Source organism: Myripristis murdjan, chromosome 4 (assembly GCF_902150065.1).
Source record: "Myripristis murdjan chromosome 4, fMyrMur1.1, whole genome shotgun sequence".
Classification (NCBI taxonomy): domain Eukaryota; kingdom Metazoa; phylum Chordata; class Actinopteri; order Holocentriformes; family Holocentridae; genus Myripristis; species Myripristis murdjan.
Genome location: NC_043983.1, coordinates 21,514,714 through 21,542,305, shown reverse-complemented (window position 1 = coordinate 21,542,305; position 27,592 = coordinate 21,514,714). Strand labels below are relative to the sequence as shown.

General features: G+C 42.4%; 1 protein-coding gene across 2 annotated transcripts; it reads left to right on the top strand.

Moving 5' to 3' along the window:
* adcy1a (adenylate cyclase 1a) lies at nt 1-27,516 on the top strand. 2 transcript variants are annotated; one of them, XM_030049444.1, is made up of 20 exons: nt 1-668; nt 2,047-2,196; nt 4,498-4,616; nt 6,734-6,845; nt 10,727-10,854; nt 12,485-12,643; nt 13,427-13,568; nt 14,182-14,337; nt 17,550-17,744; nt 18,795-18,892; nt 19,102-19,186; nt 19,479-19,568; nt 20,075-20,349; nt 20,441-20,567; nt 20,950-21,066; nt 22,491-22,637; nt 23,125-23,223; nt 23,747-23,861; nt 24,605-24,729; nt 24,816-27,516. In XM_030049444.1, the coding sequence occupies exons 1-20, from the start codon at nt 54-56 to the stop codon at nt 25,140-25,142; spliced, it is 3,381 nt and encodes a 1,126-aa protein (XP_029905304.1). In that variant the 5' UTR covers nt 1-53; the 3' UTR covers nt 25,143-27,516. The 2 variants fall into 2 exon arrangements, with proteins under 2 accessions (XP_029905304.1, XP_029905303.1); XM_030049443.1 differs by having other exon boundaries at nt 18,795-18,913.
* The last annotated feature ends 76 nt before the right edge of the window (nt 27,517-27,592 follow it).

Here is a 27,592-nt window from a genome sequence, read left to right as displayed (position 1 = left end):
TTCCCGAACGGACAAATACCGAAAAGTTCAGGGTCGTGCGCCATACCCGCTTTATGAATGGCCGGAGCATGGAGGAAATACCATTCGAAAGAGTCAAGACCCGGCGGAGGAAGGGTCACTGTCCGGCCGGTGCAGCCCTGGGTGCAATCGCCTGCGAGGATGAGTTCAACAGCCGGGAGTTGGAGGCTCTCTTCCAAACCTACAATCTGAAGCTGGAGCAGACCGCCACGCTCAAAGCCCTTGCGGTGCTTATCGTGGCCGCGTCGTCGCTGGCCCTAGTGGAGCTGCTCTCCGGTCCCCGTCTCACCGTGTCCAAGGGCTCCCACCCGGTGCACTGCGTGGTGTTCCTGTCGCTGTTTATCGTCACCAACGTCAAATATCTGCAGGTGACGCAGCTGCAGCAGATAGCGAAGCTTGCCCTGCTTTTCAGTTTCACCTTTGCATTGCTCTGCTGCCCCTTCCCGTTGGCGCTCGGCACGTCCGAGTTGGAGAGTGCCGTTGCCCCTGAGCAAGGTGTATGGCAGCTCATGCTGGTCACTCTCGTGGCTTACGTGCTGCTGCCGGTGCGGACTCTGCTAGCCGTGCTGTTTGGAGTGATGGTTGCTGCGTCTCATTTCATTGTCACAGCGACGTCGGTCACTGGAAGGAAACAAAAGCTCTGGAGACCGGTAAGCGCCTGGTCATTTTAAGGCTTTCCCCGTTGAAGTTCCATTCACTCTCTTTCCACCAAGTTTTCATCCTGCCTTCTCGAGAGAATAGTTAAGCCATAATTCACCCCATAAACAATAATTACATCATTTAAATAGTCAGTTTACCACTCAGTGAGCTATGAATTGCTCATTGCTCAGTTTCAAACTCCCATTTCACTCAACAACTGCAGTGGAAGTGCCATCGGGCAAGGTACCTAACTGCTCCAGTACAAGACTGTAGTTGCACTGGGAAGCTCCCATTAAGCCCGTGTTTCTGAATGAGACAAGTTTTAAACAGATACAGCATGCATACTAAGTCGACTTTCCTTGGACAAAGAGAGGTTAAAACATCCCTAATAATAAGTGTAGGTCTTAATGCTAAGCTGTAGTTGTGAAAAAGGGAAAAAGCTGGAAGTTGCACCCTGGCACAGCAGTGCAATGTAGTGGATAAGGAGCTGTCCAAACCCCGGTGCTGAAACAAATGCTGAAGATTCCTGCAGAGCCACCTATGACTTAGCGTCAGTAATGCACCAGCAAGTTCTTATGTTGTGAAACAATTAAATGCTCCCACCTTGTAAGAAAAGATTTTGGGGGAAATGTGCAGTGGAAAACAACAATTAGTGCTTCCACAGCACCTTGCTAAATTTGAACAAATCGCCAATAGACATGATATTCTGATTTGTTAATTATTTTGTTACTTTTTTGTGGGTATTATAATATAATACTCTTGAGTTCTTGTGGTCAAGAATTGGTTTACAATATGACACAATTGTTATCCACTTAGTCTACAATGCTGATGCTTTGCTGTTACCACAAAATACAGCTCATCTGCACTGGTAGCCTTAGTCCTGTGCATCTTTCATAAGTCAGCATGTTTAGTTACAGTGTGAAGAGAATTTTGTTTGTGATGTTGCCTTTGACTAGTCAGAACACAGAAGTATCAAATCCATCTTGAAGTGTTGGATTGACCTTTCTCCTCTGACCTTTTAGAATCGAATACAAAGGGTGGTTACCTGACTTCAGTGTCAACATTAAGTGTCTGAAAGGATCAATAGCATCTGGTCAATAACCAATAATGCACTTTATCTGCCCCCATGTCTCCTAGACACTCCATTAAATGGCTTTTGTTGTTTAATTGACACCTACCAGTTAATGTTGTAATCCATGTGCTGACCTTGATGTCTGACATTCCATGGATTAATCAGGGATTGTAAGGCCCACCCTATCCAGCATGTATATTTGCATGCACAGAAGCAAATACAGGCACGTGTATTCATACAGACACATACTGACACAACCACACACATATAGATACTACCAGCTTTGTCCGCATATCTGTTCCTGTTCTTGTGTGCAGCTGGTGGCCAATGCGGTACTGTTCACCAGCGTCAACCTGTCAGGCGTTTTTGTGAGAATTCTCACCGAACGCACCCAGAGGAAGGTCTTCCTGCAAGCCCGCAATTGCATAGAGGAGAGGCTGAGACTGGAGGATGAGAATGAGAAACAGGTGAGTTGTACACATTCACACAAACACACAAACATGTGCAAAATGCACCATACACAGGAAATCACACATGTATGCACAAAGATAGCAGAGCACAACGCAAGTGCAGAAGCATACACAACCTTTGTTGGTCTGTCTGCAACAGTCACATGGGTATGCATCCATGTGTTTCATCTCTTCTGGCATGTACACATCTATGTATTCATCATGTACTGTATATAGCCTTCACAAGAACTTGAGAAGTTGGAGGTTTTAAAGGTTTCAGGTGCCAATGCATTCTAACAACCTGCCCACAGGCACACAGTATCTATGACAGCAGCTATTTAAGGAAAGAACAATTACTGTAGCACATGCACCAGCGCCACACATTCCACCCCCTCCACACACACCTACACGCACTGCTTTAACTAAGGAACAATCAGGCAACTTTAACACGCAGAAACACTTTGTTATACTCCTACCCCTCCCCACCGGGCACGCACACACCTTACCCACCTACACCAGATGTTAAAAACAGAATTAATTATCCCGCCTATATCATATTTCTCTGTTGCATACACATTTTAACTGCATATGCACAAGGTTTTATGCACACAAACACACACACACACACACACACACACACACACACACACATACACTTAGCACCTGTGCTTTGTAGATTAGATGATGATGTGCTGTGTTTTCCTCAGCAGTAACAGGCTCCCTTCTGACAGGTAATTACACAAGCAGATTGCTTTCATGGCCTCACTACTCCGGTAAAGGTCACAGTTTATCTGGGTGAGAGAAACGCACACAGACCCCTGATTGGGATCTATCACCAGCCAGCCACTAGCCTGCAACCAGCCTACTGATGTGGCCACAACTAAACGTCTAAACGTCTAGTGATGTTCACAACTAAACTTTTAATTCCATTCATGAACACTATTGGTTATCACTTTAATGTTTTCTTTGCTGTTGTTTTGAGCTGATTCCATAGGCTCTACTAATTCCCAGGTATGTGTAAGTGTCTTAAATCTGTGTAGTAAATTGACTTTCCAAGTCAATAGCAATCTCAGAACCCATCAGCGATTCACAATTTCCTCTTGGTTGAAGTGAAGTCTTCAGGAGCAGTACACAAGGCAAAACAATTAACACAACACCTCACTCTTTGTCCTCCCCTGCTTCCTCACTGAGCATCTCTCTTCCATTGTGTGCAAACAACAAGTTGTATGCTTGTATCAAATCCCCTGCCTACAGTTCATCGTTTGAAATTGTTAATTATCAAAGGTGAAAAGTTTTTTCCTTTTAGTCTTGTTTGCGTATCGGTTGCCCATTTGCATGTGACACAAATGGTTCAAGTGGTTCATTAATAAACTACTATCAAAAGAGCTACAGTCAAAAAGAGCACATATTAAGTGGCAGCTGCGTTTTTTTTGTTTTTTTTTGACAAATGGGAATCGTTAACATGTTTACATGTGTTACACAAATGGATTCATTAATAAAGCAGAGGAATGTTTTTTTTTTTTTTTTTTTCACATGAACTCCTCTTATAATTTTTTACTTTTTTCACATTGGGTGTCATGATTTCCACATTTGATTACCTGACATATATATGTGCACGCACACATAACAGCATGCGCAGACATACACAAGTATGTAAATAAACATATATACACACACAATATTCACAAGGTGGATGCAGGTGCAGGTGCAATGGCTGTTAGTAAAATTTGTTCTCTAGTGCTGTTGTGTGGTGCAGGTAACCCTATTGAGCAGTGGTGTGAATGGCTGTATAATGTATGAGAGTGTTGGAGGGATACACAGGAGAGCCTTGGCAGCTTTTATACTCCTCTCCTTCTCAACAGCCATTCAGCAGAGGTTCCGTAGAGTGTAAATGATGAATATTCATTGTGTATTCAAAACCATTTGACATCCTGCTCGAGTTTCAAACACATTTTCTGTTGGTGCAGCTGAGATTGCTCAGACAGTATAAGAACAAGGATGCTTACAGCACAGGAAAAAAAAATAAATGTGACAATCTATATATAGTATTTGAGCAAGAGAAACCTAAACATATCGTTGAGATTACTGTTTGGGATGCAGGTTTACTGTTTATATTTTGTAGCTCAGATCATTTTTTGTAGTCACTGAGGAACTAGAGTACATGGACATTTACACCAGGGCAGGGAACAAATTTTGTGTCTCTGTGAGCCTGTGCACACAGGAATATTTATATGCTTGCGCTTACTTCCAAGTGCTGAGGTAACCTGCCAATTTAAAGTTCTACCACCCCCTCCTCTCTTTTAACCCCTCCCTCCTCAGGAGCGTCTGCTAATGAGCCTACTGCCCAGAAATGTTGCCATGGAGATGAAGGAGGACTTCCTGAAACCGCCTGAGAGGATCTTTCACAAGATCTACATCCAACGTCATGACAACGTCAGGTATGGGGGTGTCATGACAACAGTGGGCTGGAGAGGTGTGTGGAGGGGCTGGACTGTTTTGACCCAGGTGGGTCAAAACAGACACTGCCATTACACTGGTTTGGAAAGGCTGTCCCTGGTGAATCTTGATCATCTCTTATTGTACATTTACCATGGAATTCTGAAAATGTTGTCACAGAGATTAGAATTGTTTTACTCTGTATGTGCCTACCACAAGAGAATCAGAAATGTGCAGTTTTCAACTCAACAGCTGTTGGAGTAGTCAACCAAATAATGCCTTTACCATCATCTCTCTCCCATCAGCAGAATCATTTATTAATTCACACATTCATCATACAAAAATAATAAATTAGTAATTTTCCCTTCCACAGGGAAGTCAGAGTATAGAATCTCCTACACAACACCTCCAACACTAATAAAAATTCATGGTTTACTCAAGGACACTTCAGAAGGGTCACACTGGAGCTTGAATCTATGTTCTCAAATTCAAATATAGTCTCAAAGCTCTGTGCACCACCTTGATGCCCAAAAGCAATGTCCATATCATAATGGGGCATACATGATCAAAGCTACTGAAATAGTAATGTTGGTTATAATCAACTGAAAATAGCCGTCAACATTGCCTCACATTGTTCCCCCATGCAACACAACCTCCAGAATTGAGTGGGGAATTTTACATCTGAATTTTCACCTCCAATGCACTTGCCGCGAAGAAGATGTTAGAGAGCGTGGGAACCTGGCTCAGGCTGACGGTTGAACTGATTACATTCCAACAAGGCAGTAAAGAGAATGAGAGAGCTGTATCAGTGCTGAGTGTGGGAGTGGAGGGCTAGGTAGCATGTCAACAGCACTCCTGTCAAGAGACAATCCTCTCCACTCTCTGTCTGTCTCTTTTTTCCTCTCTCTCTCTCTCTTTCTCTGTCTCTCTCTCTCTCTCTCTCTCTGCCGTGCTCCCACAGTTGCCCACAGCTAGGAACAACCACCCATTCACCAGCCTGTACTGCACTGGCACCCAGCCAAACACCATGCTACTGCACCCAGCAAGCCAACCTCCGCCTGTCTCCAGGGAGGTGGTGCAAATATACACACATGCACACTCACGTGCACACACACACACTCACACACACCAACACACACACAGAGCGAGAGAGCACAGCAAAAACATCAGCTTTATGTGCCGAGTGGGGGGTGACATCTCCCTGATCTGGTCCCCTTTGATGTGGCCTGGGAACGTTTGATCGCACTCGTATTTAGATCCGCCACCGCTCTGCTCTCCTCCAGCACCCCTCACCCCCACCTTCATTCTCCCTCTGCCCCCTCCACCGCAGTACAGCAATAGGAGTGCACCAGCACGACCCGCAGCACAGTGCCATTCCAAGACAAATCACACAACAGAGCTCTTCAGTCAAGCTGCAGTCGTGATCCCGGCTTTGCATACATCAGGTTCCCGAGCAACTACTGCACTGCCAAGAGAGCACAATAACCCAGTCACGATGTAGGGGGAGGCCCTCCGCAAAAGTCACACTTCTCTTGCACAGTCTCACTCACTCTTAAGCTCCTATGTGTTTACACTGTTTTGGTAAGGACTGGATTTTTAACTGGGACTTAACTGGGACTTGAAATTATTCATCTAGAACACCTTATTTGTTGCCATCTGGCCTGCCTTGGAGTGAATGAATGGGGGGCTAAGTAGCTTTCAGCACCTAGCCAGCAGTGGGCAATTTAGCTCTAGTAATTGATTTAGTGGTTGTCCTAAAAGACACAGTTACTTATCAGGAATTGGATTATGGTCCTTGCCATAGTACAAATGACTGACTTTGATTGTTTTTAACCGGTTCTTTGTGTGCATATGTGATCTGTAGACATCTTTATTGAAATAGGTGGATAAGCAGTATACTGTACAGTAAATATAACGCCCTCATTTTGTCGAATTACCTTTTTGTTATTGTGTTGGGAACTGAAAATAATGATCTTGGAGAACATAGAGAATGTTAAGAAATATTTCTGACTGGGTTGAGCTCTTCATTTGACTTTTTTTTATGTCTCTCTCTCTCTCTCTCTCTCTCTCTCTCTCTCTCTCTCTTTGTCTCTCTCTCTCTCTCTTACTCTCTTAATAGTATTCTGTTTGCAGACATTGTGGGTTTCACCAGCTTGGCTTCTCAGTGCACTGCTCAGGAACTGGTCAAGCTGCTGAACGAACTCTTTGGGAAATTTGATGAGCTGGCTACAGTAAGTGCAGCTCAACCACAGTAATTAAAAATACATAATGATTAAAAAGTCATTGAAGTTGAGGATTTCACAAGCTACAGCTGTTGTTTTATTAACATCCAGTCCATCGCCCATCCTCATCACAAAGACTGAAAACTACTGCAGGTCATGTCAGTGTCTGTATTTTGTGCACATACATCTGTGTGTTTATGAGCATGTGTTGGGCCAGTCTCAAACCAACTGTATGGCTGCTGACAGCACAGAGCTATGAGGGAGGGAGTGTGTGTGTGTGTGTGTGCGCGTGTGTGTGTCTATGGCTCATGCAGTATTAATATGATTATAGTAGTCTGGCGGCAGATAACCTATCACTCTCCTAATCTTCTTTCCCAGAGAACAACGCTACAAAGGCTTACTGGCATACAGTGCAGGCTACAGTACAGCATGTCTCCCTCTTGGTTTCTCTCTCACTTTCTCTCTGTCAAATACTACTTGTGTGCACACACACACACACACACACACACACACAAAGAAAACAAACAAACACATGCACACACCACTCTCTCAACCCTTATTTCCTTTTGGTCTAAAAATCAGTTCATTCATGTCTCGCTCTTTAATTCTATTTTCTCTGATTCCCCTATATCTCTCTCAAGCTTCCAATTCCTTCTCCTTCTTGACCTTCATCTCCTCCTCCTTTGACTACTTCACCACCACCACTGTCTGTCAGCGTCTCCAGCTTTACTGCTTTACCCTAATGCTCGGTCAATATATGGCTTGGCATAATAAATTAGCTCTTAGAGTAAATAATGTATTTAACTTCTCAGATGTCTCACAGTTTCTCCTGAACTTTGACTATTGCAATCAAACAACAGGCTGTTACAGTAGTTCATCAGCAGACTGGCACTTAAAGGTCCACTGTCTTCTTTGGGGGGAGGGTGGTGATGGTTTGACATCAGTTTGCCAGTGAAATCGTTTGACCACACATAAAAGAAGAATGATGGGAATGTTTCTGTGCAAAATTCACTTATATATATATATATATATATATATATATATATATATATATATATATATATATATATATATATATATATATATATATATAACAGAGCCACAAGTCACATGATCAGCAGGATTATCCCTCTTGAGTTCATTCTGCATCTCAGCAATCGGTCATGGCTTAACATGGAGAGTGAGTGAGCGAGTGAGAGCGAGATACAAGGTGATACATGGCTTGCTATCAGGGCTCCAGTGCTCAGTAAGCTATTATATGGAAATCTTGTGATGAGGATATGCTCTGTGCATATGTGTGTGTGTGTGTGTGTGTGTGTATGGCTGCAGCTGTGTCCTAATTGAGATTTATACCCTGTCGTGTCGGCAGGGGAAATTCACTCTCTAACCGGGTCTGTCACAGCTGCTCAGCCTGTCTGACTGCTGTACCCCATACACACATGGACACACACACACACACACACACACACACACACACACACACACACACACTCACACACTCACACACTCACACAAACATACACACACACACAAAACGTGTGCACACAGAATTGAAACTCATCCATTACATGCACTCATGTACAGTACATGCATGCACCATACATGCACACTCACCCAAACATGGACAAAAAACTTACTCATGGAAACTCACACATACTGTCACACAAGCACACACACACATGTGCATTGAATGCAAACATAAACATAAACATAAACACACACTTGCAGACACATACACTGGCAATATAGGCAGGGAACACAAATACACAGATAGGATTGTGACTGGCCTACCACATGCAATGAGGTGAATATATATTAAATAGTGTGCATGTGTACACACACACACATACACACACACACACGCACACACACACACACACACACACACACACGCCACGTTGCACAGATATTATACCTTTCTCTTGAGACATGGCTTGCTGTCAACAGATAATTTGTCTCCTTTTCTCTCATTTATCCATGCACACACATACATACACACACAGGCATGCACGCACACAAACACAAGCACACATGGACATACACATAAGCGCACATGCACACATGCACGCACACACACCCTGTTCCTGTGTGTTGCTGTTCCTAGCTCTGGGATAATCATCCACGTTCTGAATTCTCATATCCTCCCACACCAGAATCTTTCTGCTCCCGTGAGCAGAAAACCAGAGCACCCCGTCTCCTCTCCTCTCATCTCCGCCTCTCACCCTGCAGTTACCATGCATTCTCTGTGTGTGTGTGTGTCTGTGTGTATGCATGTGTATGTATTTGTCTGTCACTCAGAGGGTGCCTGCAGGCTAAGCTTTGTAGGTCTACCATTCGGTTTCTCTGATGACTGTGTGTGATACCGTGCCAAATGGAAACCCTGTCTGTACATTGTTATTTGAAACAGAACAACCTGTATGTTTGCATGTAATTATGCTGGTGTTTGCGCTTTGCTGCAGGTTTTTGTATATTGTTTTTCTCCCGTTGGTTTGTTTGTTTGTATGTTATGTGTGTGTGTATTTGTGTATGAGTCGTCAGTGAGTTTGCGCACAATGTGCACTGTGACAAATAGCTGATCTGTCTGGAAATGTGTGGGAGGGATTCTACTTCAAGAGCATGTCGGCGCAATTAGAGTTGGCCTCAACTACAAACACACACACAGTTGCACAAACACACACATCCGATATAATATATGAGCCGAGATGCAACTGCACTACTCCCATGCAGTGCCTAGACATTCGAATTTCACGTAATAGAAAACACATTTGTGTGGATTTCTGGTGGCAGATGTGCAGTATCAAACCATGCTCATTACCCTGTATGTACCTTCAGCATTCAATTGTATATCTTTTAATACTGTTCTATTGATGTATTGTTTGTTGGTTGTCATTGGTTTTTCATTGTTGTTGTGTCAATGCTGCCGTCTTGGGTCTTTTCTTTGGTCTCTCTTGCAAAAGATATTTTACTAACTGAGACTAATTAAAGGTTTAAAATGGAATCGGAAAAGACTTCAAAATGTAGTGACTCAGATCCCACTTTTATTTTGTTCTTGCTGACCTGCTGCACTTCAGAGTAATTCAGTTTTCTCCTTTCAGTAGCAGCAGAGGTTACAAGGAATTGTCATTTGTTAGGCATTAAATGTGCACTATGTAAAACTGCCAAGGGTCTACTGAAGTGAGGACCCTTTAGACTCAACTGACAGAAACATAAGCATGTAATTTATCTGTAGAGTTGGTCTGGCGATGAGATGATGGGACTCAACTATCAAATTATATGTGTGTTCCATTTTTTTCTTTGTTTGTTTTTTTTTTTTGTCAGCTGAGTCGAAACAGGCTCACTTTAATCAACGTTTGGCAATTTTGCATAGGACATTTCAAACTGTGTATTATAGTACACTTGCTTAGTTATACTGTATGGCATTCAAGAAATAATTATTACCTCGGCAGTGGAGCTGGATGGCAGACAATTGGCCAAAGTGGGGGCATGGCAGTGGGCTTGGCTTCACGTAAAAACACATCTATGTTTCACACAGACTCACAGAACACCATGAAACTTTGTGGAAAGGTTGGTCATATGGCAAGGAGGAGATGATTCACTTCACGTGGACTTGCCAAAAAGGGGTGTGGTGGTGGGCATGACTAACTTTTGGTGACTATCCAACATGTGGAACTGGTATATCTTGGCAATTGCTTAGTGCTGGTAGAGATATGTGCTCTACTCAGGGCTTTCTAGTCTTCGGTATTATTTCAGTGAATGAACTTGGACTTTAATCATGGCTGAACATAAGCACACAAGCACGTTTATCTGGTATGATTGAATTTGGCGCTTTACAGTGATGATGATTATGATGATAATATAATCTCTCTCTCTCTTTTTTTTCTTTCTTTCAGGAGAATCACTGCAGGCGCATAAAGATCCTCGGGGACTGTTACTACTGTGTGTCAGGCCTGACCCAACCCAAGGCAGACCATGCTCACTGCTGTGTGGAAATGGGTCTAGACATGATTGACACAATAGCGTGAGTCGCCGTGCATGCACAGGAGCACACAATGACATACTGTTACACATGCATATACAGTATATACATACTGTATCCATACTTGTCTCCTCTTATAACATCTATCTACTTCCACACATACATGTCGAAGCATGAGAGTTAATCTTCATTTCATTTGCACAGATTTGATGAGATAAAAACGGCTTGAGTCATATATGATTTGGGCTTACTGTTTTGGCCATGTCAACAAACATGGTAATGTTTTGGCCAAGTGGCCTTCGTCAGAGCCTGGAAGAAAAAAACTTGCTTTCATTGATTGTGTTCTCAGTTTCAAAGAGGGAACTCAAACAGCTTACGTGAGAAGACGAAGAGATAAATCTGTAAAGACTAAGTGATCATTCTCTTTGCATGTCTCTGTTTTCCTTCACATGGTTGCAGTACTTACTACCGCATGGCAGCTGTTTATCTTATTAACGCATGCAAGGTTTTATCTATTCTGGTGCAACAGCCATCTTTACTACATGATGTAGGAATACTGCAGCAGCAAGTATTACTTGATGTCGTATGAATATTTGGACACAACCCAGCAACAGAGGCAACACGGAGGCAAGCCATTCTGTTCAGCTGTTTGCAAACTGTTTGTGACAAATTTGTGACAAATTTGCTGCCAAATATAACACTATGTGGCGCACATGCAACCCCCACCTCCCCAAATACACACACACGCACACGCGCACACACACACACACACACACACACACACACACACACCCTTTAGCTCATTCTCCTGTGCAAGCGCTGGCCTGTCATGTTATTTTCCTGCTGTTCTGTCTGAGCGGATGGGTGCCACTGTAGGAGCCCTTTATCTCTCAGGACAGGTGCTGCCATACACACTCATCCCTCTGTGTGTGACATCCCTCCCTCAGCCTGATGGGCAGACCACATTTTCTCCTGCTTCCTCCCCTCTCATTCCCACCCCCACCCCCACTTTGACAACCTCTACCACTCTCTATTTCTTCCCATCACTCCATCCATTTCCTCCTTTTCCCTCTTTCGTCTGAAGTGGCTCACCTCCCACTGTCAACGAGGAGCTTTGTATAGAGATTTACCAGAGGAGAGGCTATGCAAAGTCCCTCTTTATCTCCTCTGAGCCACATCACCGCTAAGAGAAGCAGTGTGTACACATGTACATGCACATGGGCACATGCATGTGGACACTCCAGGAGGCTGACCAATTTTTTTTTTTGTTTTGAATATACAGTACAGACCTGCTCTCAGTCCAGCTGTGAGATGCAAACTGTCTGGTCATGGTGAAACCATAATACAGTAGCGACAAGACAGATCTCAGGCTGAGAGCTATATTTAGCTGTCTGTCTTGTCAGCTACAGCACTTCACATTACTGTTTCCTGTTACCACTGAAAAGGCAGGTTTGGCCACCATGCCTGGCAGAGCTGCCACCTTGCCTCAAACCGTCTCATTTGTATTAGTCTCTATGGAGAGCTTCTCTGTCACACAGTCAAAAAGCTATTTCTGAGGTCTTTCCAAAAAAAAAAAAAAAAAAAAAAAAAAAAAAAAACTGAAGAAGCCACACTCTCACATGTTTTGTTTTGTTTCAATTGTTTGAGTTGAATCCTGTACCACCCCCTGCAGGTCGGTGGTAGAGGCAACAGAGGTGGACCTGAATATGCGTGTGGGCCTGCACACAGGACGGGTGCTGTGTGGTGTGCTGGGCCTGAGGAAATGGCAGTATGACGTCTGGTCCAACGATGTCACACTGGCAAATGTGATGGAGGCTGGAGGGCTGCCTGGGTCAGTACCACTACTGACACCCCTTGAGACATGTATTGGAGTGGTCTGAAAAGATATAGAGCATACAAACACACACCTACATGCACACACAATATTATAATCTTGTGTGTTCAGTGTAACATCAGATCATCAATAGAATATTGTCATTTATTTTTATCAAGTCACATCAAGTCACTTTATCCCATATTAAACTGTACAGCTTACCCACATACAAAAAAACTGTATTTTCCCACTTGCCCCCGGTGTAGTCTATCCATCTAGATAGTTTCTGTGTGATTTGGTGAGGCTTCCAGTCTGCCACAATTTCTTTTGTCTCCTGGTCATACTCTAAGACATAATCCATAAGGGAATAAAGATTTTTACTGGGAACTATTTCCTGCTGAAGAAAAGGAATTCCCCCAAAGCGTACAAATTAGAGGTGGATAGATACAGTTTCCTGGTATTTTTTTTGGCAGGAAATTGTTTTCTGCTAAATTCTTCACCCCTAACTCTGGATTGTCGAGTATCACTAGGTACCAGGTAGTTGATATAGATATTTTTGTAGTGAAGGATCTTCAGCTCGTAGTAGTGCCACTTGCTTAGCGTTTCACAGTAATGACTCTACCAGCCCACCCTTCAAATTCCAAATGGTGAGGATGATTTGGTGCCGCACACAGAATATTAGCCATGGGTTATTAGGCTGACAGGAACAATGAGGTGGACAGTGATTTGTGACCTTTCTGCCTGACTTTTACCGCTTACTGTCTCTGTTGTCTGTGTCCACTGCTCTGCTTGTGTTCCCAGCAAGGTGCACATCACAAGAACCACTCTGGAGTGTCTGAATGGAGACTATGAGGTGGAACCAGGCTTTGGCCATGAGAGACATGCATTCCTTCAGAAACATCACATAGAGACCTTCTTTATTGTACCGTCCCACAGGCGCAAGGTATTTTTGCACTTCTTTGCTCTTTCTCTCTCCTGTTTATTTTTCTCTCGCTGTCTTGCCTCTTGCCAGCAACACAACTCCAGATAGTGACACAGCTGTTGGTGTTGTAATAGTTAATCCTCGGATGCAGGGAGAAAGGCAGGCCATGTGTTAAGCTGGCATACACATGTCTTGTATCACTATCTCACACCGACTGTACATGTGCACCAGAATGGAGTGTGTATCACACTGCTGCGACAATCTACTCATAGCAGCTTAAATCCCCTGCTTTTATTTCTGGTGCAAAACGCAGTCACACAAGCAAACATGCACACATGCACACACATACATGCAGACATAAATAAACACTTGATATGGCCAGGTTTGCTAAGATTTACAGTTTACCACAAATATCACAGAAAAGCCTGCTTTATTTCCAAAGCACATCCAAATTCCTGCTCTCATTTTTGTCACATCTGCTTCCCCTGACATCATTTCCCTTTTATCCATTTTCCCGTAATCCAATCTCTCTATATTTCCTAGCCACTACTGAAGATGCTGAATGTGGTTTCCATTGAAATAACCCTTTCTCCCCCTTCTTCCTTCTATTCTTTATCCTTCTCTTCCATTCCAGATCTTTCCGGGACTGATTCTGTCAGACATCAAACCAGCCAAGAGGATGAAGTTCAAGACTGTGTGCTACCTGTTGGTGCAGCTCATGCACTGCAGGAAGATGTTCAAGGCTGAAATCCCCTTTTCCAATGTCATGACCTGTGAGGACGATGACAAGGTGTGTGACTCTTACGTCAAATCGTCCATATCCGTCTGCGTAACCAGTTGCATGCTTTGAAATAGAGTCATTTTTGATGAAGCTACACTTGAGTGCACGTGTTTGCATGCATATGTGCACCACTGTGTTGTGCGTAATAGATAGATATTAATATTTCTGGGTTGTGTAGTAAAAATCCTTTTAATGGGTTTGTATGTCCATTACTAATGGAGTGAAATCCTGCTTGGTTGTGCTAATCTGCTGCACTCACACACATGCACAGACATGCACTCACTCACGCACGCATGCACGTACATACGCACGCACACACACACACACACACACACACACACACACACACACCAACAGTAATCTGGATGTCTAGATCTCTCAGCATACTAAGTACCACAGTATGCCTCAGTTACAGCTACTTTTTCAAAACTAAGCCAGTGCAATGGATATTATGGGCAACTTTTGACCTAAAATGACTGCTCTTTAGCTCTTTCTCTTTGTGTGTGTGTGTGTGTGTGTGTGTGTGTGTGTGTGTGTGTGTGTGTGTGTTTGTGTGTGTGTGTGTGTATGTGTGTGTGTGTGTGTGTGTGTGTGTGTGTGTGTGTGTGTGTGTGTGTGTGTACACATGCTTAAATGTATGGGTATGTGTGTGTTTGTGCCTTTACACAGATGCCAAGTTATGTCTGTGTGTGTGCATATAACCATTAATTTGTGCTTGTGCATGTGTTTCACATTATCTTTGTGTGTATATTTGTTTTAAACCATGGTGACTCAGTGGTGAGTCAGAGAGTTGGTGGTTGGTCACTTGGTTGGTTGGTGGTTGGTGATTGGTGGTGGCATCACAGGGTCTGGCCATCAGAAATAGCCTGCTAGCTGTAATCCGCCCCACTGTGTGAGCCTGACCAGGCATTAGTACTTCATGATTCTGATGAGGTCACTCTATGGCCGCTTGTAATCACCTACACCCAGTTATCATCTCCTCTAATACTATTAGCCACATTGTTTCATGATTATCTAAACGGCCAAAATGCTCGCATTGTGACACAGCAGAATTCTATAATAGAATTATGACATTGCAAAATGTTTTGGGATAAAGAGTATCAGCTGTTATAGAAACAATTCGCATAATGCTACATTATGACATAGAAGAGTCAAGGCAATTATCTGCTGTTGTGACCACAGAGCTATAATCTCTATAATAACCACGGAATTTGTATTATGACTATTATTATTCAATATTATTAGTCAATAATCTATTTCTGTTATGACATATTTTATTATCTATGATTATTATCTATGTCAGATCAGGTATAAACTAATTGACTGCATAACATACTCATTGTGGAGCCTAGGGTACACCTTTAATCACTGAATATACTCTTTTGTGACAGGAAAACTCTGAAATATTGACAACACTATAAAAAATCCACAGTTCCTGATATTAATGATAACAATAACAATAAAAAGAAGAAGTAGTAGCAGAAGAAGAAGGAGGAGAAGAAAACATCTGGTTCAAACCTAAATTTTCATAGATATCTATTACTTCTTTATAATGTAAGAGGAGCATTCCTGCCATGTGTTATATACAATATCTTTTAATCCTATTAGATGTCATGTTGTAATTTAATCATGAAAGAATGACTAATCAAATTTGTTAATGAATATATCTATTCTTCCCAGTGCTTCAGTGTGTTCTGAATGAATAATTCCAGTAATTTTCAGCCTGGGCCTTATTTTCCTTGTTTTTGCCATTATGATTATTGATTGTGTTCAAAATTTACTTGTCACTTTTTGACCGTAGAGCTTGATGTACTCAGCCTTCAGCATCAGTTATCATTTCTTTCCAATATAGCCACACAGGGCTAATGAAAACAACAGTTGAATGCACCAAGTGATTAAAACACAGTAATGGCCACACTTCAACCTTCCTATTTTCCATTTTCTGGTTGTATATGACCTAAAACTTGAGTGAGTATTTGGCAGATAACTGTTCAAGTACACTGATGAAGTATTGCCATTTTTACATTTGGGATATGTGGACATAAGTGTGTCAATACTTCAAGCAGTCTAATGTACTAAAAATCAAATTTACCAACTATAAGTCACACTGATAAAATCAAACATATCTGTAGAGAGTAAACAATATCTACACGAGTTTGCATATTGTTGATTTTAAATTCATGAAAACCGGTAGTTGGATGTAGGTTTTCCAATGAGGAAAACTCTTGAATTCAATCAAAACAGCAGCAAAGCAGAAAATGTAGGAAAAAAAGGCCCAGGTTGAAAATAACCTTAACTGTCCTTGAAGATGAGTATGAATACAGTGGTTTCTGATGCCAGAGCATACTTTGGCTAAAACATATTTTCCAAGGTGCGCCAAATCACTGATTACTTGTAAATGTCACCTTAAGCCAGTATCAGCGATACTCAACATATGGCCCGGGGGCCAAAGCCCCCCGTAAGGTGCTGAGTGACCTGCTGACCATTTTCTGATTCACAATGAAAATAAAATGATTCACACACTGAATTTTTAAAAAATTTATATCACTGAGCAATTTTTCAGCAGTGTCCCCTGGGTGTTACTTGGGAAGTTGCATATTAGCTTATCAGCGATCTGTGCAGTGCGCAGAAGCAGTGACACTTGATTTCTACAAAATGTTCACGTACACTGCTGCTGTGGCTGGATTTGCCTTTTGGCAAAGATGAGTGAGGACAGGAAATGTTATACAGAAATTAGGGTAATTCTTATCCCACAATTCTGTCTAAGAGCTTAAATATGCTTTTCATTATGTGTCTAGTATGAGCAGTTTATGTTTTTGATTTTTGTTTATGAATCATTCCACCATTTGTGTGACTACATGATGTTCCAGATGTTCCAACTATATGTTTGATTTATCTATCTATCATATAGGCCAACTGTCAATCCTCATACCAAGTTAATTTAGTTAATAAATTAATAAGTTAATGTGGAAAAAAAAAAAGAATTTCAAAGGAAGATGAGCCCTCGGTTCATCTTTGAAGAAGATCAGAAAAGTCAATACACAAACACAAAAATGGTTAACCTTCTTTATTTTTCCCACTTAACATATGAGCTGAATCTTATGGTGCACCTGAGCTCACACATCAGCGTGCCTCAGCATACTGAACCAGTGGCTTCAACTTATCAGGCTGGCCTGGTATGCTAATGTTAGAGATGGATTATGTTGTCTTGTGGCTGACAGAGAAGAGCCCTGCGGACCGCATCGGAGAAGCTTAGGAGCCGGACATCTTTCTCTGCCACTGCTGTGCAGCATTCACCAGGAACCCGGGTCAACCGCTACATCGGCCGCCTCATCGAGGCACGGCAGACTGAATCTGAAACCTCAGACCTCAACCACATCACACTGGTCTACAGGAACAGAGACAGGGAGCGCAGGGTGAGGACACACATACACATGACACAAAAACTTACAATACACTGAATGTAACCCATGTGTGAGTCCATCCTGTACATCCCCCATTCGGTCTTATTTCTCTCACATACACACCCTACGCAGTGTCTAATTCTTTATTTTTCTTCCTCACTTTCTCCCCTTTCTCCCACGCTTGTTGTCTCTGATGTGTGTATTGATGTGTGTGTGTGTGTGTGTGTGTGTGTGTGTGTGTGTGTGTCTGTGTGTGTGAGGAATCCACCCACCCTCTCAGGAGGGGGTGCAGCTAATGATTTGGGAACGTCTGAGCAGCACACGTGATATCTTTCTCCTGTGTGTGCGTGGGTAGAGCCATAAAGGAGACACAGAACAGGAAAAGGATTGTGTATGTGTGTGTATGTGTGTGTGTGTGTGTGTGTATATGTGTGTGAGTGTGTGTTTGTGCGTGTGCACTACATACACACAGTCACAGTGGTATGGCAGAGCAATTTGAAATGCAAAGGAATTCAACCCTATGCAAAGTAGAAATGAGTTAATTGCTACTTGTTTAATATCTTTTAGAAAATGGTTGATCCTTTAGGAATATTCATAATGTCACCAGCAGCAAAATGTAAAGACACTAACTTTAAAATGTCAAGAAAAATAGCCTCGAGTGCAGTGCACCACAACTCGGCACAGACATAAGGAGAGAAAAAGGAGGATGTGACAAGCAAGTCAGACATTTGTGTCATTAAAATATCTAATAGCACCAGACACAAATGATGATTGACAGCCACTTGGTAGAATGAAACTGGCACTAAAAGCACTACTTAAAAAAAAAAAAAAAAAAAACATGCGATAAATGGATGTAGCATAGTGTGATATATAGCTTTCTCCTCATAAGTTTATGTGCAGTAACCTCAAGGGAGCCTTGAGGGTGATGCCGGTGGGATGGGGTGTCTTGATTAGCTTATTCAGCCTCTTCCTGTCCTGTCTTCTGGGTTAACTGCTTCTTATCTAACTCTGTCACTGTCTTTTTCTCCCTTCCCTGCCTCCCAACCCCCCGGTCTCCCTCAGTATCACCAGGTGTACGACGATCATTTCATCAGTGCAGTGGTTCTCTCTCTGATCCTCGCTGCCCTATTTGGCCTTATCTATCTCCTAATGATTCCACAGTACGTACACACAGACATACAGCGACACACACACGCACACATCCACGTACACTGACCTGACCACAGTTTGTCCATTTGTGTAATGGAGCTGGATTGATAGGGTATTACGATGTAGTGAGACAATTAGAATGGAGGCTGTTGGGTTGCAGTAAATGGAAAATAGGAGAGCCTGTCTCACTGTGGTCTCCCCCTCCCCCACCTCTCCCCAGGGGAATGCTAGTGCTGCTGCTGTTGGTGCTGTGTGTGTGTTTCCATGTGGCCTGCGTCATGTACCTGTACCTCACCAGTGTCCAGGTAGGGTGCCCTGACCTCTCCTCTAAGCTGCTGCTTATAGATACCGGCCTCCTCCTCTCCTGTGTATGACAGCACAGTGTCATATTATGCAGGACTGTCATGTTATCCTCTCAGTGTCATAGTCTCCACTAATAAGCCAACGAATAATGAACCGCACAACAAAATGCACTCATTCTCCTGGCTAATGATACATCCTGAATACCACTGAGGTCGATAAACACATACTTCAATTACTGACTCCTCCAATTCTTCTGCCTCCCACCCACCCTCCAATTCCTCCTCCTGGCTTAAGTGCCATCCAGGCTGCCTCACCATCCAGATTCGAACAGTACTGTGTGTCTTCCTTGTTCTGCTCACCTACTCTATCACCCAGGCCTGTGTGGTAAGTGGTATGTGTCTGTGTGTGTGTGTGTGTGTGTGTGTGTGTGTGTGGAAAATGTAATAAGTATGAAAACTTTGGAAGGTAAACTCACCTAGTTTCAGTTTAGACACATTTTTATCTGTGGCACAGAGTTCTATTTCTTACCTTTATAATCCAAATCTTTTTGGCTTAAAGTTATAATGTGTATAACAGTAAGTAATAAAAACTGCATTGGCCATTATGTTTACTCCATATACAAACAAATTTTGTTTCAATTCAGTCCGGTGCTGGATCAATGCTCAGCTGAGCGACTTCAATCAAAACTACTATGACCCACATTCATGAAACAGTGTGGGTCACAGTAATTTTGATTTGTGGTTGTATGTCATTCAGTGATCAGTGACTGGAAGATGCCATAAGTTATTCATTCACTTTTTGAATCCCTGCTTTGGATATGGTGTTATATGATACATGTACATCTTTGATTTCTGTAATACATTTTGTCTGTGTTTCACACCCTTTTCCAGGTGGGATGCGTTCCGTGGGTGAGAGGTGGGAATAATTACAGCAGTCCCACAGAGGTGGTCAACATGGATACATCAGGGGGTGGGTCAGCCAACAGAACAGTAGCAGACAGGGCATGTCCCAACGTGACATATGCCCTTTTGTCCTGTGTAGCAGGGACCCTCACTATCGTCCCCTACCTTCGTGTCTCCTCACTCCCCAAGATCCTCTTGCTCCTTCTCCTCTCTGCTAGCTATACCATTGTCATGGAGACCAGTGGCTATCGCCAAGCTGTGGGGTAAGATTTAACTACATGGGCCTTGCTATTTATTATGGTAAAAAAAATATGTCTTCTTCATGTATTCAATTTGTATGTGTTTGTCATTCAGGGGAGGGTTTCTCCACACGAGGGGATATGATCCTGTGTTGGCTGTGTTGCTGTTTGCTGGAGCTCTGGCTCTACACTCAAGACAACTAGATCTGAAACTACGGTTGGACTATCTCTGGGCCACTCAGGTATGCATGCTTGTGTGTATTTGTGCATACATATCGTGCAACTATTGGTGCTTATGTGTCTCTGTGATTACATATATTATTTTATGTGTATGTTTGAGTTTGTTTTTATGGTTATGTGCGTGCATGCATAGATTATGAATGTGGTTATTTCTATTTTTGCAAATGAGAGCCAATCATTGTCACGTCTGCAAATCATTATCCCCCTCTAGTGATAAGGATAAGCAATTGCACCTTTCTCTCAGCTAGAAATGAAAATAAAGGTTATTGTATTTGTAGAGGGAATACAGCAGCACTTTCACATTGGATTTGCATTCATATCACTCTGTAAGGACCCATCCCCCCTTCTCCACATTTGTATTGTGTGATTGCTGATGCTGTCCAGGCAGAGGAGGAGAGAGATGACATGGAGAAAGTGAAGCTTGACAACAAGAGGATCCTGTTCAACCTACTACCTGCCCACGTGGCTCAGCACTTCCTCATGTCTAACCCCAGAAACATGGTGAGGATCTACAAGCATGCTCAGGCTTCTCAAGCACAAAGGGATAATCTTAGTCTTTTATGGTGTAATGTTTATTCTCGGCACCCTTATCTGACTTATAACATTTAATTCCATAATGCTTTTATGGATTTGCCTGCCCTGGGACTGCAGATGACATTTTGCCATCTAGTGAGCTCTTGGGCAATCAGTGACTGCCCCCTTAACCAACCAAACAAACAAATAAATAAGTCTATCTAAAATGAATTATGCCACTTAAATCAGCATAGATTCAAACATTCGCAGTGCTTCTAGATACAGTGATATAGCTAATGTTGTCATTTGAAAACTACAGCCAGTGATCACATTTTTGGCCCCAGGGTAGGAATGTGTTTGGATATTGGGCTTTGAAGCAGGTTAAGGGCCACATGCTTGGTGTGACTAGGCAAAACAAAATCTCCTGTATTCAAATAAGTTTTGACAAATCTGATTATTGACTCTGTATCACTGGTCAGGCCACATGATCATGTAAACTTAATTAGGTGTCATATTGCTCCCAGTAAGCACTCTTTTTTTTGACTCGTTATTGTATCTCTACATGGCGTTAATTTATAGGCTGTCAGTCAAGGAAAACATCCAACTAGTTTGCTGGTTCCCTGAGCATGTGTTCATGGTATTAAAGTTGAAGAGTCATGTGACAGCCCTGTGTGTCCATTTCCAGTGATTGATGAACATCCCATCCACTGATCTCTGTTCCTTCCCCAGTCCCGTCCCCCTTCTCAGGAAGTGATGAAACCAAACATCCTCAGCCTGCGAGTCAGGAAATGTGTAGCGCCTCATGAGGACAGGCTTCGTTTGTAAACACTAGGGGCAGGAAGCATGTTTCCGACACATTGGTGACCCCTTGAAGCTTGAATTTATAGAAAGGCCTCCTCTCTTTCCTCTGGGTGAAAGATCACCAACACTCACTGTATTCATGTCTGAGCCCAGTGCTACTTTAGTGCCTGGAATTCAAAGCCATCATTTCTCTGCTGCTGCATTGGCCCTTTAAAAACAATTTCATTGCCTCAGGCTATTTGCCCCCATACTGATCTAATCTGTGCTTATCACATTGTCACAATGGGCTTTATTACATGGGCAATATTTTCAAGTGATGTAGATGGGTTATTTTGCCACTGATACCCAATCTTCATTTCATATTTGGTCCTTATCACTAACCATGCTGCTCATATTAAAATTGTTTCATGTGTAAACCTGCCTGTTGAAGGCAATATCACCAAATACCATTTACTAAAAATGTGAATCATATCTCAATACCATAATTTAGCAGTCCCTTACAAAGGATTATTCTTTTCAATTTGTGTGCACCTATGGTGGATAACTGCTATAATACATCAAGATGTAGTCATTTTTCACTTAGCTGTCCTAACTGTGTTGCTTCCTTTTAGGACCTGTACTACCAGTCTTATGCTCAGGTCGGAGTGTTGTTTGCCTCCATTGCCAACTTCAATGACTTCTACATTGAGCTGGATGGGAACAACATGGGAGTGGAGTGTCTGAGGCTACTTAATGAGATCATCGCCGACTTTGACGAGGTGGGTGCATGCTTTGTTCCGCAGAGACTAATAAGTCTACAGTCTACAGTGTAATTGTTTATTATAAACACGCTTTGCCATTTTTGTAGGCCACTTTGATGGAAATTGGAGGGATGGGCAAGTGCCCAATAATATGACCTCTTTAATAGTGTTTTCAAAAAAAAAAAAAAAAAAAAAAATCATGACCCTGACTGAGGGTTGAGAAAATTCTGTATCTGTTGATGTGATATGCATACAGTGTAATATATGTGTGTGTGTGTGTTAGATTACTTTGACTTGGATTTGGATTTCTTTGCTGTCCATCAAATACAAAGATCAAGTGTTTATGTATTCCACTTTAGAGACAGCAATTTGACAATTTGAATTATAGTATCAATTTAGTAATATTAATATTCTCACAGTTCTTTAGCCACTTAAGTGACTAAATTACACATACCGACTTGTGGAATCAAATTAGTGTTCATATTTTTGTCTTCTCTCTCTCCAGCTGATGGATAAAGAGTGCTACAGGGACATAGAAAAAATCAAAACTATCGGCAGTACGTACATGGCTGCAGTAGGGCTGGTTCCTACGACTGGCTCCAAGGTACGCATACAAATCTATATTTAGAAAATGCGTGCATGTGTGTGCATGCTTGTGTGTATTAGCGTATTAGGTGCATTTCTCTTGTCTTCAATTCACACAGCATTTTTTAGAGGCCTAGTATTTCCAGATAGTTTTTTTCTGGGTACTGATATTTAGAACGCTGTCACGTTTCACTCCACAAATCCTCTGCGAGGGATTAACGGACGCTTTGGCGTCAGCATATTCCACATTCATAACGTTTCTTTAAATCCTGCAAAGCTGACAAACAAAAGAGCCCTTTCTGCAACTTCTGCAAACTTTATGCAAACTTCCTAGTCAGTTGGAGTGGTGATTTGACTTTGGGAAAACCCTGGTGTGTAGTATTATCGCAGTCCTTGACAGTAATATCTGTAAAAATGTGTGACGGTGAAAGAGACATGAAAGTCAATGCCATCTCTTACCTTGTGTGTGAGTGTGTTTTTTTTTATCTGCATGAATTTGTTGTGTGTGTGTTTTTGTGTGCATTTAATTTTCTGATTCCTAGGCTAAGAAGTCCATCACCTCACACTTATGCACAGTATCAGACTTTGCCATTGAGATGTTTGATGTCCTGGATGCGATCAACTACCAGTCTTACAATGACTTTGTCCTGAGAGTAGGTGAGTAACACATGCACATGCACATGCACACACATATACAACACACACACACACATCCACACACATATACACACACAAATGATCTGGGTGTCTGACCTATGGCACCGGACACTACCCAGCTGTCCATCAGGGCTCGGTGAGGGTAAGTTGGGTAAAGCTGTATGGTAGGAAACGCATCACAGAAAGAGTGTTTCTACAGGAAGCTCGTCACAGCGAGACCTGAAGTTCTAGGTTCCATTGTGTTGGGTATCCTGTGGGGAGCCTGTGACAGGAGCCCTTGTTTAATCACAGCATAGCCCGGTGTACACAGTGCCATCCTGTCTGCAGACTCTGGGTCTGCAAAGTGTCTGTGCTTGCGTGCTTGGCTGTACACCTTTTGCCGAAACATAGCGCTTTGTGCTTATGTGAGCATGTTCCCGTAAATACAGGAAAAAGAAAGAGTTCGACCAGGTTTACCTAGGTGCGCTAGATTCCACTCTGTAGAACTAAGAAGTGTGGCTTTGATAGCATCACCGCGATGACATGCCCGATATTCTAACTATTACCAAAGAATATTAGGTTACTTAGCAACGACCATGTTGGAGAGATGTAGAGTTAACAGGGCTGCCACTGAAATGAGCTTTGGCCAATCTCCTGATCCATGACTCTGAATAAACTGATAAACAGCAATTTTCTTATACTTTAATAGCCTATACAGTACCATTACTAATGCATTGTGGGCTCTTGGTTTATGTACACACTAGGCATTAATGTGGGACCAGTGGTGGCAGGGGTGATTGGAGCCAGAAGGCCTCAGTATGATATCTGGGGAAACACGGTGAACGTAGCCAGCAGGATGGACAGCACTGGAGTGCAAGGCAAGATACAGGTACAGTATTACAATGCAAACACATGCTTGATCTGGTCCAGTTATAAATTGCTTCCCCTTATGATTTTTTGTTTTTTCATCCTCAGGTGACAGAGGATGTGTATCGCATCATCACAGACTATTACCACTTTGTATGCAGAGGCCAGGTCAGTGTCAAGGGCAAAGGCCAGATGCTCACTTACTTCCTGGAGGGGCGGAGCCAAAGCAGCAGGCCATCTCAAACCCAGCAACCCCGCAACACTGATCGCCAGTCAAGTGCTTTTGCCCACGCCAATGTGTGTACGAGGTTAAGCCCTGCCCCGACAGTAACCACCTATGCTACAATCAGGACCCCTAGCCCTGGCATGGCTAAGCCAACCACATCCACCAGCACCACCAGATACTTGCCCTCTGTCCCCACGGCCATGGTGTGATTGACATGCACACTGTCTCCATGGTGACCATGGTGGCCTTGAAGACAAGAGAATGAGAGAGAAGGTGGGGAAACAATATGCAGCCGGCAGGGATGGCAAAGGGATAGCAGTAGCAGAGAGAGGACAGAGCAGGATATAAGAAAATGAACGAGGGCAAAAGAGGAGTTTCTCCTCCACTCTTATTGAACTGCCTGTGGAGCTTTGCTTCCCTACAAAGGCGTTGGCCCTCATACTGTATGAGAAGCAGAAATGAGAGACTGATGGCCTGATGGCTTGGACTGTATCTATGACTGGGCACGGGAGTCTGAGGAGGACTCAGACTCCTCCTCCACGTCTAAGCTCTGTTTGTCGTTTCACACAAAAGGGTTTCATTAACATCAGTAGGATGTTTTAGCCACGTTGCTCTGTAACCAATCAAAGGCCAAGGATGTCTGCAGGATTTCAGGGTAGACTCCCTAATTGTATCCACAACTATTCTAAACTAAATCAACATTGAAAACACAATTGATAGTGTAGCACGCAAGCCTGTCATGCCATCTTGAATATACCTTAACTGCAGCTGACCCTTTTTCTCTGTATAAACCAAATCAGTGCTGTTGCCTTAGCGACCACTCCTCAGAATGAGTTTATTGCCGTGTTATATTGCCTTTCAGATCCATTATTGATTTATTGGAGACCAATTAACTCTTCAAACTAATTAATTAACTACAATGGGACACTCATGTCCAAGAGATATACATTTTTAAAGCGGATGAAGCCAAATGTATAATTGTAAATGGCATTTTTGGTATGAACCTGCCTACGCAACAATGCTTTGCCTTCAATCACTTTTGGATTAGTGATACTGTACATTTATGGCACATGCCCCTTACGTATAACCCTCTAATGGCACATGAGGTAAAACTCTTGATTCCCTGAGCAAGGCCACCAGGCTGCTCAGTGTCTTTAAGTGCATGACGCCACTGCTGCATTTCAGTCATGTTTGCTGTCTGTTTCCTTATGATGCTTGACTTCCAGATTCTTCCTTGATCCTCGTCAAATTGTAGCAATAAAGCAGTTTGTTTCCTCAGCCAAACCACCCTTGCATGCTGTAGCTACCTAAATCATATTTTGACCTGATAGTGTATGTAGCCAATAGAGTGTGCTTAGCTAACCACACGTCTGTATCTCTGTGGATCTGAAGCATGGTTTAGAACTTATTTTCTGTATTGTGTGAGTGTGATTCCTTCTTTAAGGCATTACAAAAACAAGAACTTTTTTCTGCCTGCCTATTTATAAAGAAATATTTTCTATTGTTGAAATATTATAAATATTATGTTGAACAGTTTCTTTTTTTCATGAAAACTCATGAAAGCTGCTCTGATAGAAAAAGAGGAACACTCTGCTATTTATGAAGAGATGTCCAAACTTCCATCCGACTTCCTCATACAAATCGAAACGATTTAAGCCTATTTTATGGCACAGCATGCTACTTATGGCTTACAATAGCCATTACAGTCCTTTACCCTGGTCTAGCATGCACTGCCTGCAAGCCCGCAGCTCTCACATGCATGCTAGATGAGTTATAACACAGCCCAAGCAGCAAACACACAGTGACTCTATTTTAATGTGGTCCTCATGCATGCGCTAAGGTAGCGGTCCTCTTGAATGTAAGGTGCTTTTCGACCTGTGTCTTCTCTATGAGCTTTGTGTGCCCGTGGGATGCTCTGAGGACATTTCAGGATAGACTGACATCAGGATGGGGGTTGTTCTCCCCTCCTGCTTTAGTCAACAGGTAGCTGGTTTTCAAATGTGCCAACCTATTTTCATAAACATATCAAACTTCAGTGTTGAGCTGTAGCACAACTGAATGTGAGGCTACAGTATTTGTGAATTTACTTTGTTGAATGCCTGTATTTTTACTGTTTAAGCTGAGTTCTTTACAAGTTTTGTAATTCAAATGATGGGAAATGTTAATTTTGGAAAGGTTTCTTTGGACTCCATAACCTGATTGAGATTATGTTTAAAGTTCATAGTAGCTTGAATATATACTTTGAGTTTCTAAGAGGTAAAATTGAGGATTTTTATACCCTTGCGTGGAACAGTTGGTAATGTTGATGGAAAGGGGTTATGTACAATATTTTTTCCTGTGGATTAGATATTTTCATACTGTATGATACGGGTTTAAATTGTTATATGTAGGTATTACTAGCTATTATTGTACATTGTAGAGTCTTTCTCAGAGATATATTATGAATGAATAGATATTTGTCAAGTTCTTTTGTTCAAGATGTATTTATTGAGATGTTTTACGTGAATGTACATTTTGTTAAGACAATATTTTATACTGTGTTTGCACTGCTACTATATTGACGTATTATGATTATGAAATAAAGCCAGGGGAGACGTGTCTCCTCGAGCAAGCGCCCTCTTCCTGTGCTCATGTTTAGTAACTCTGTGTTTGTGCATAC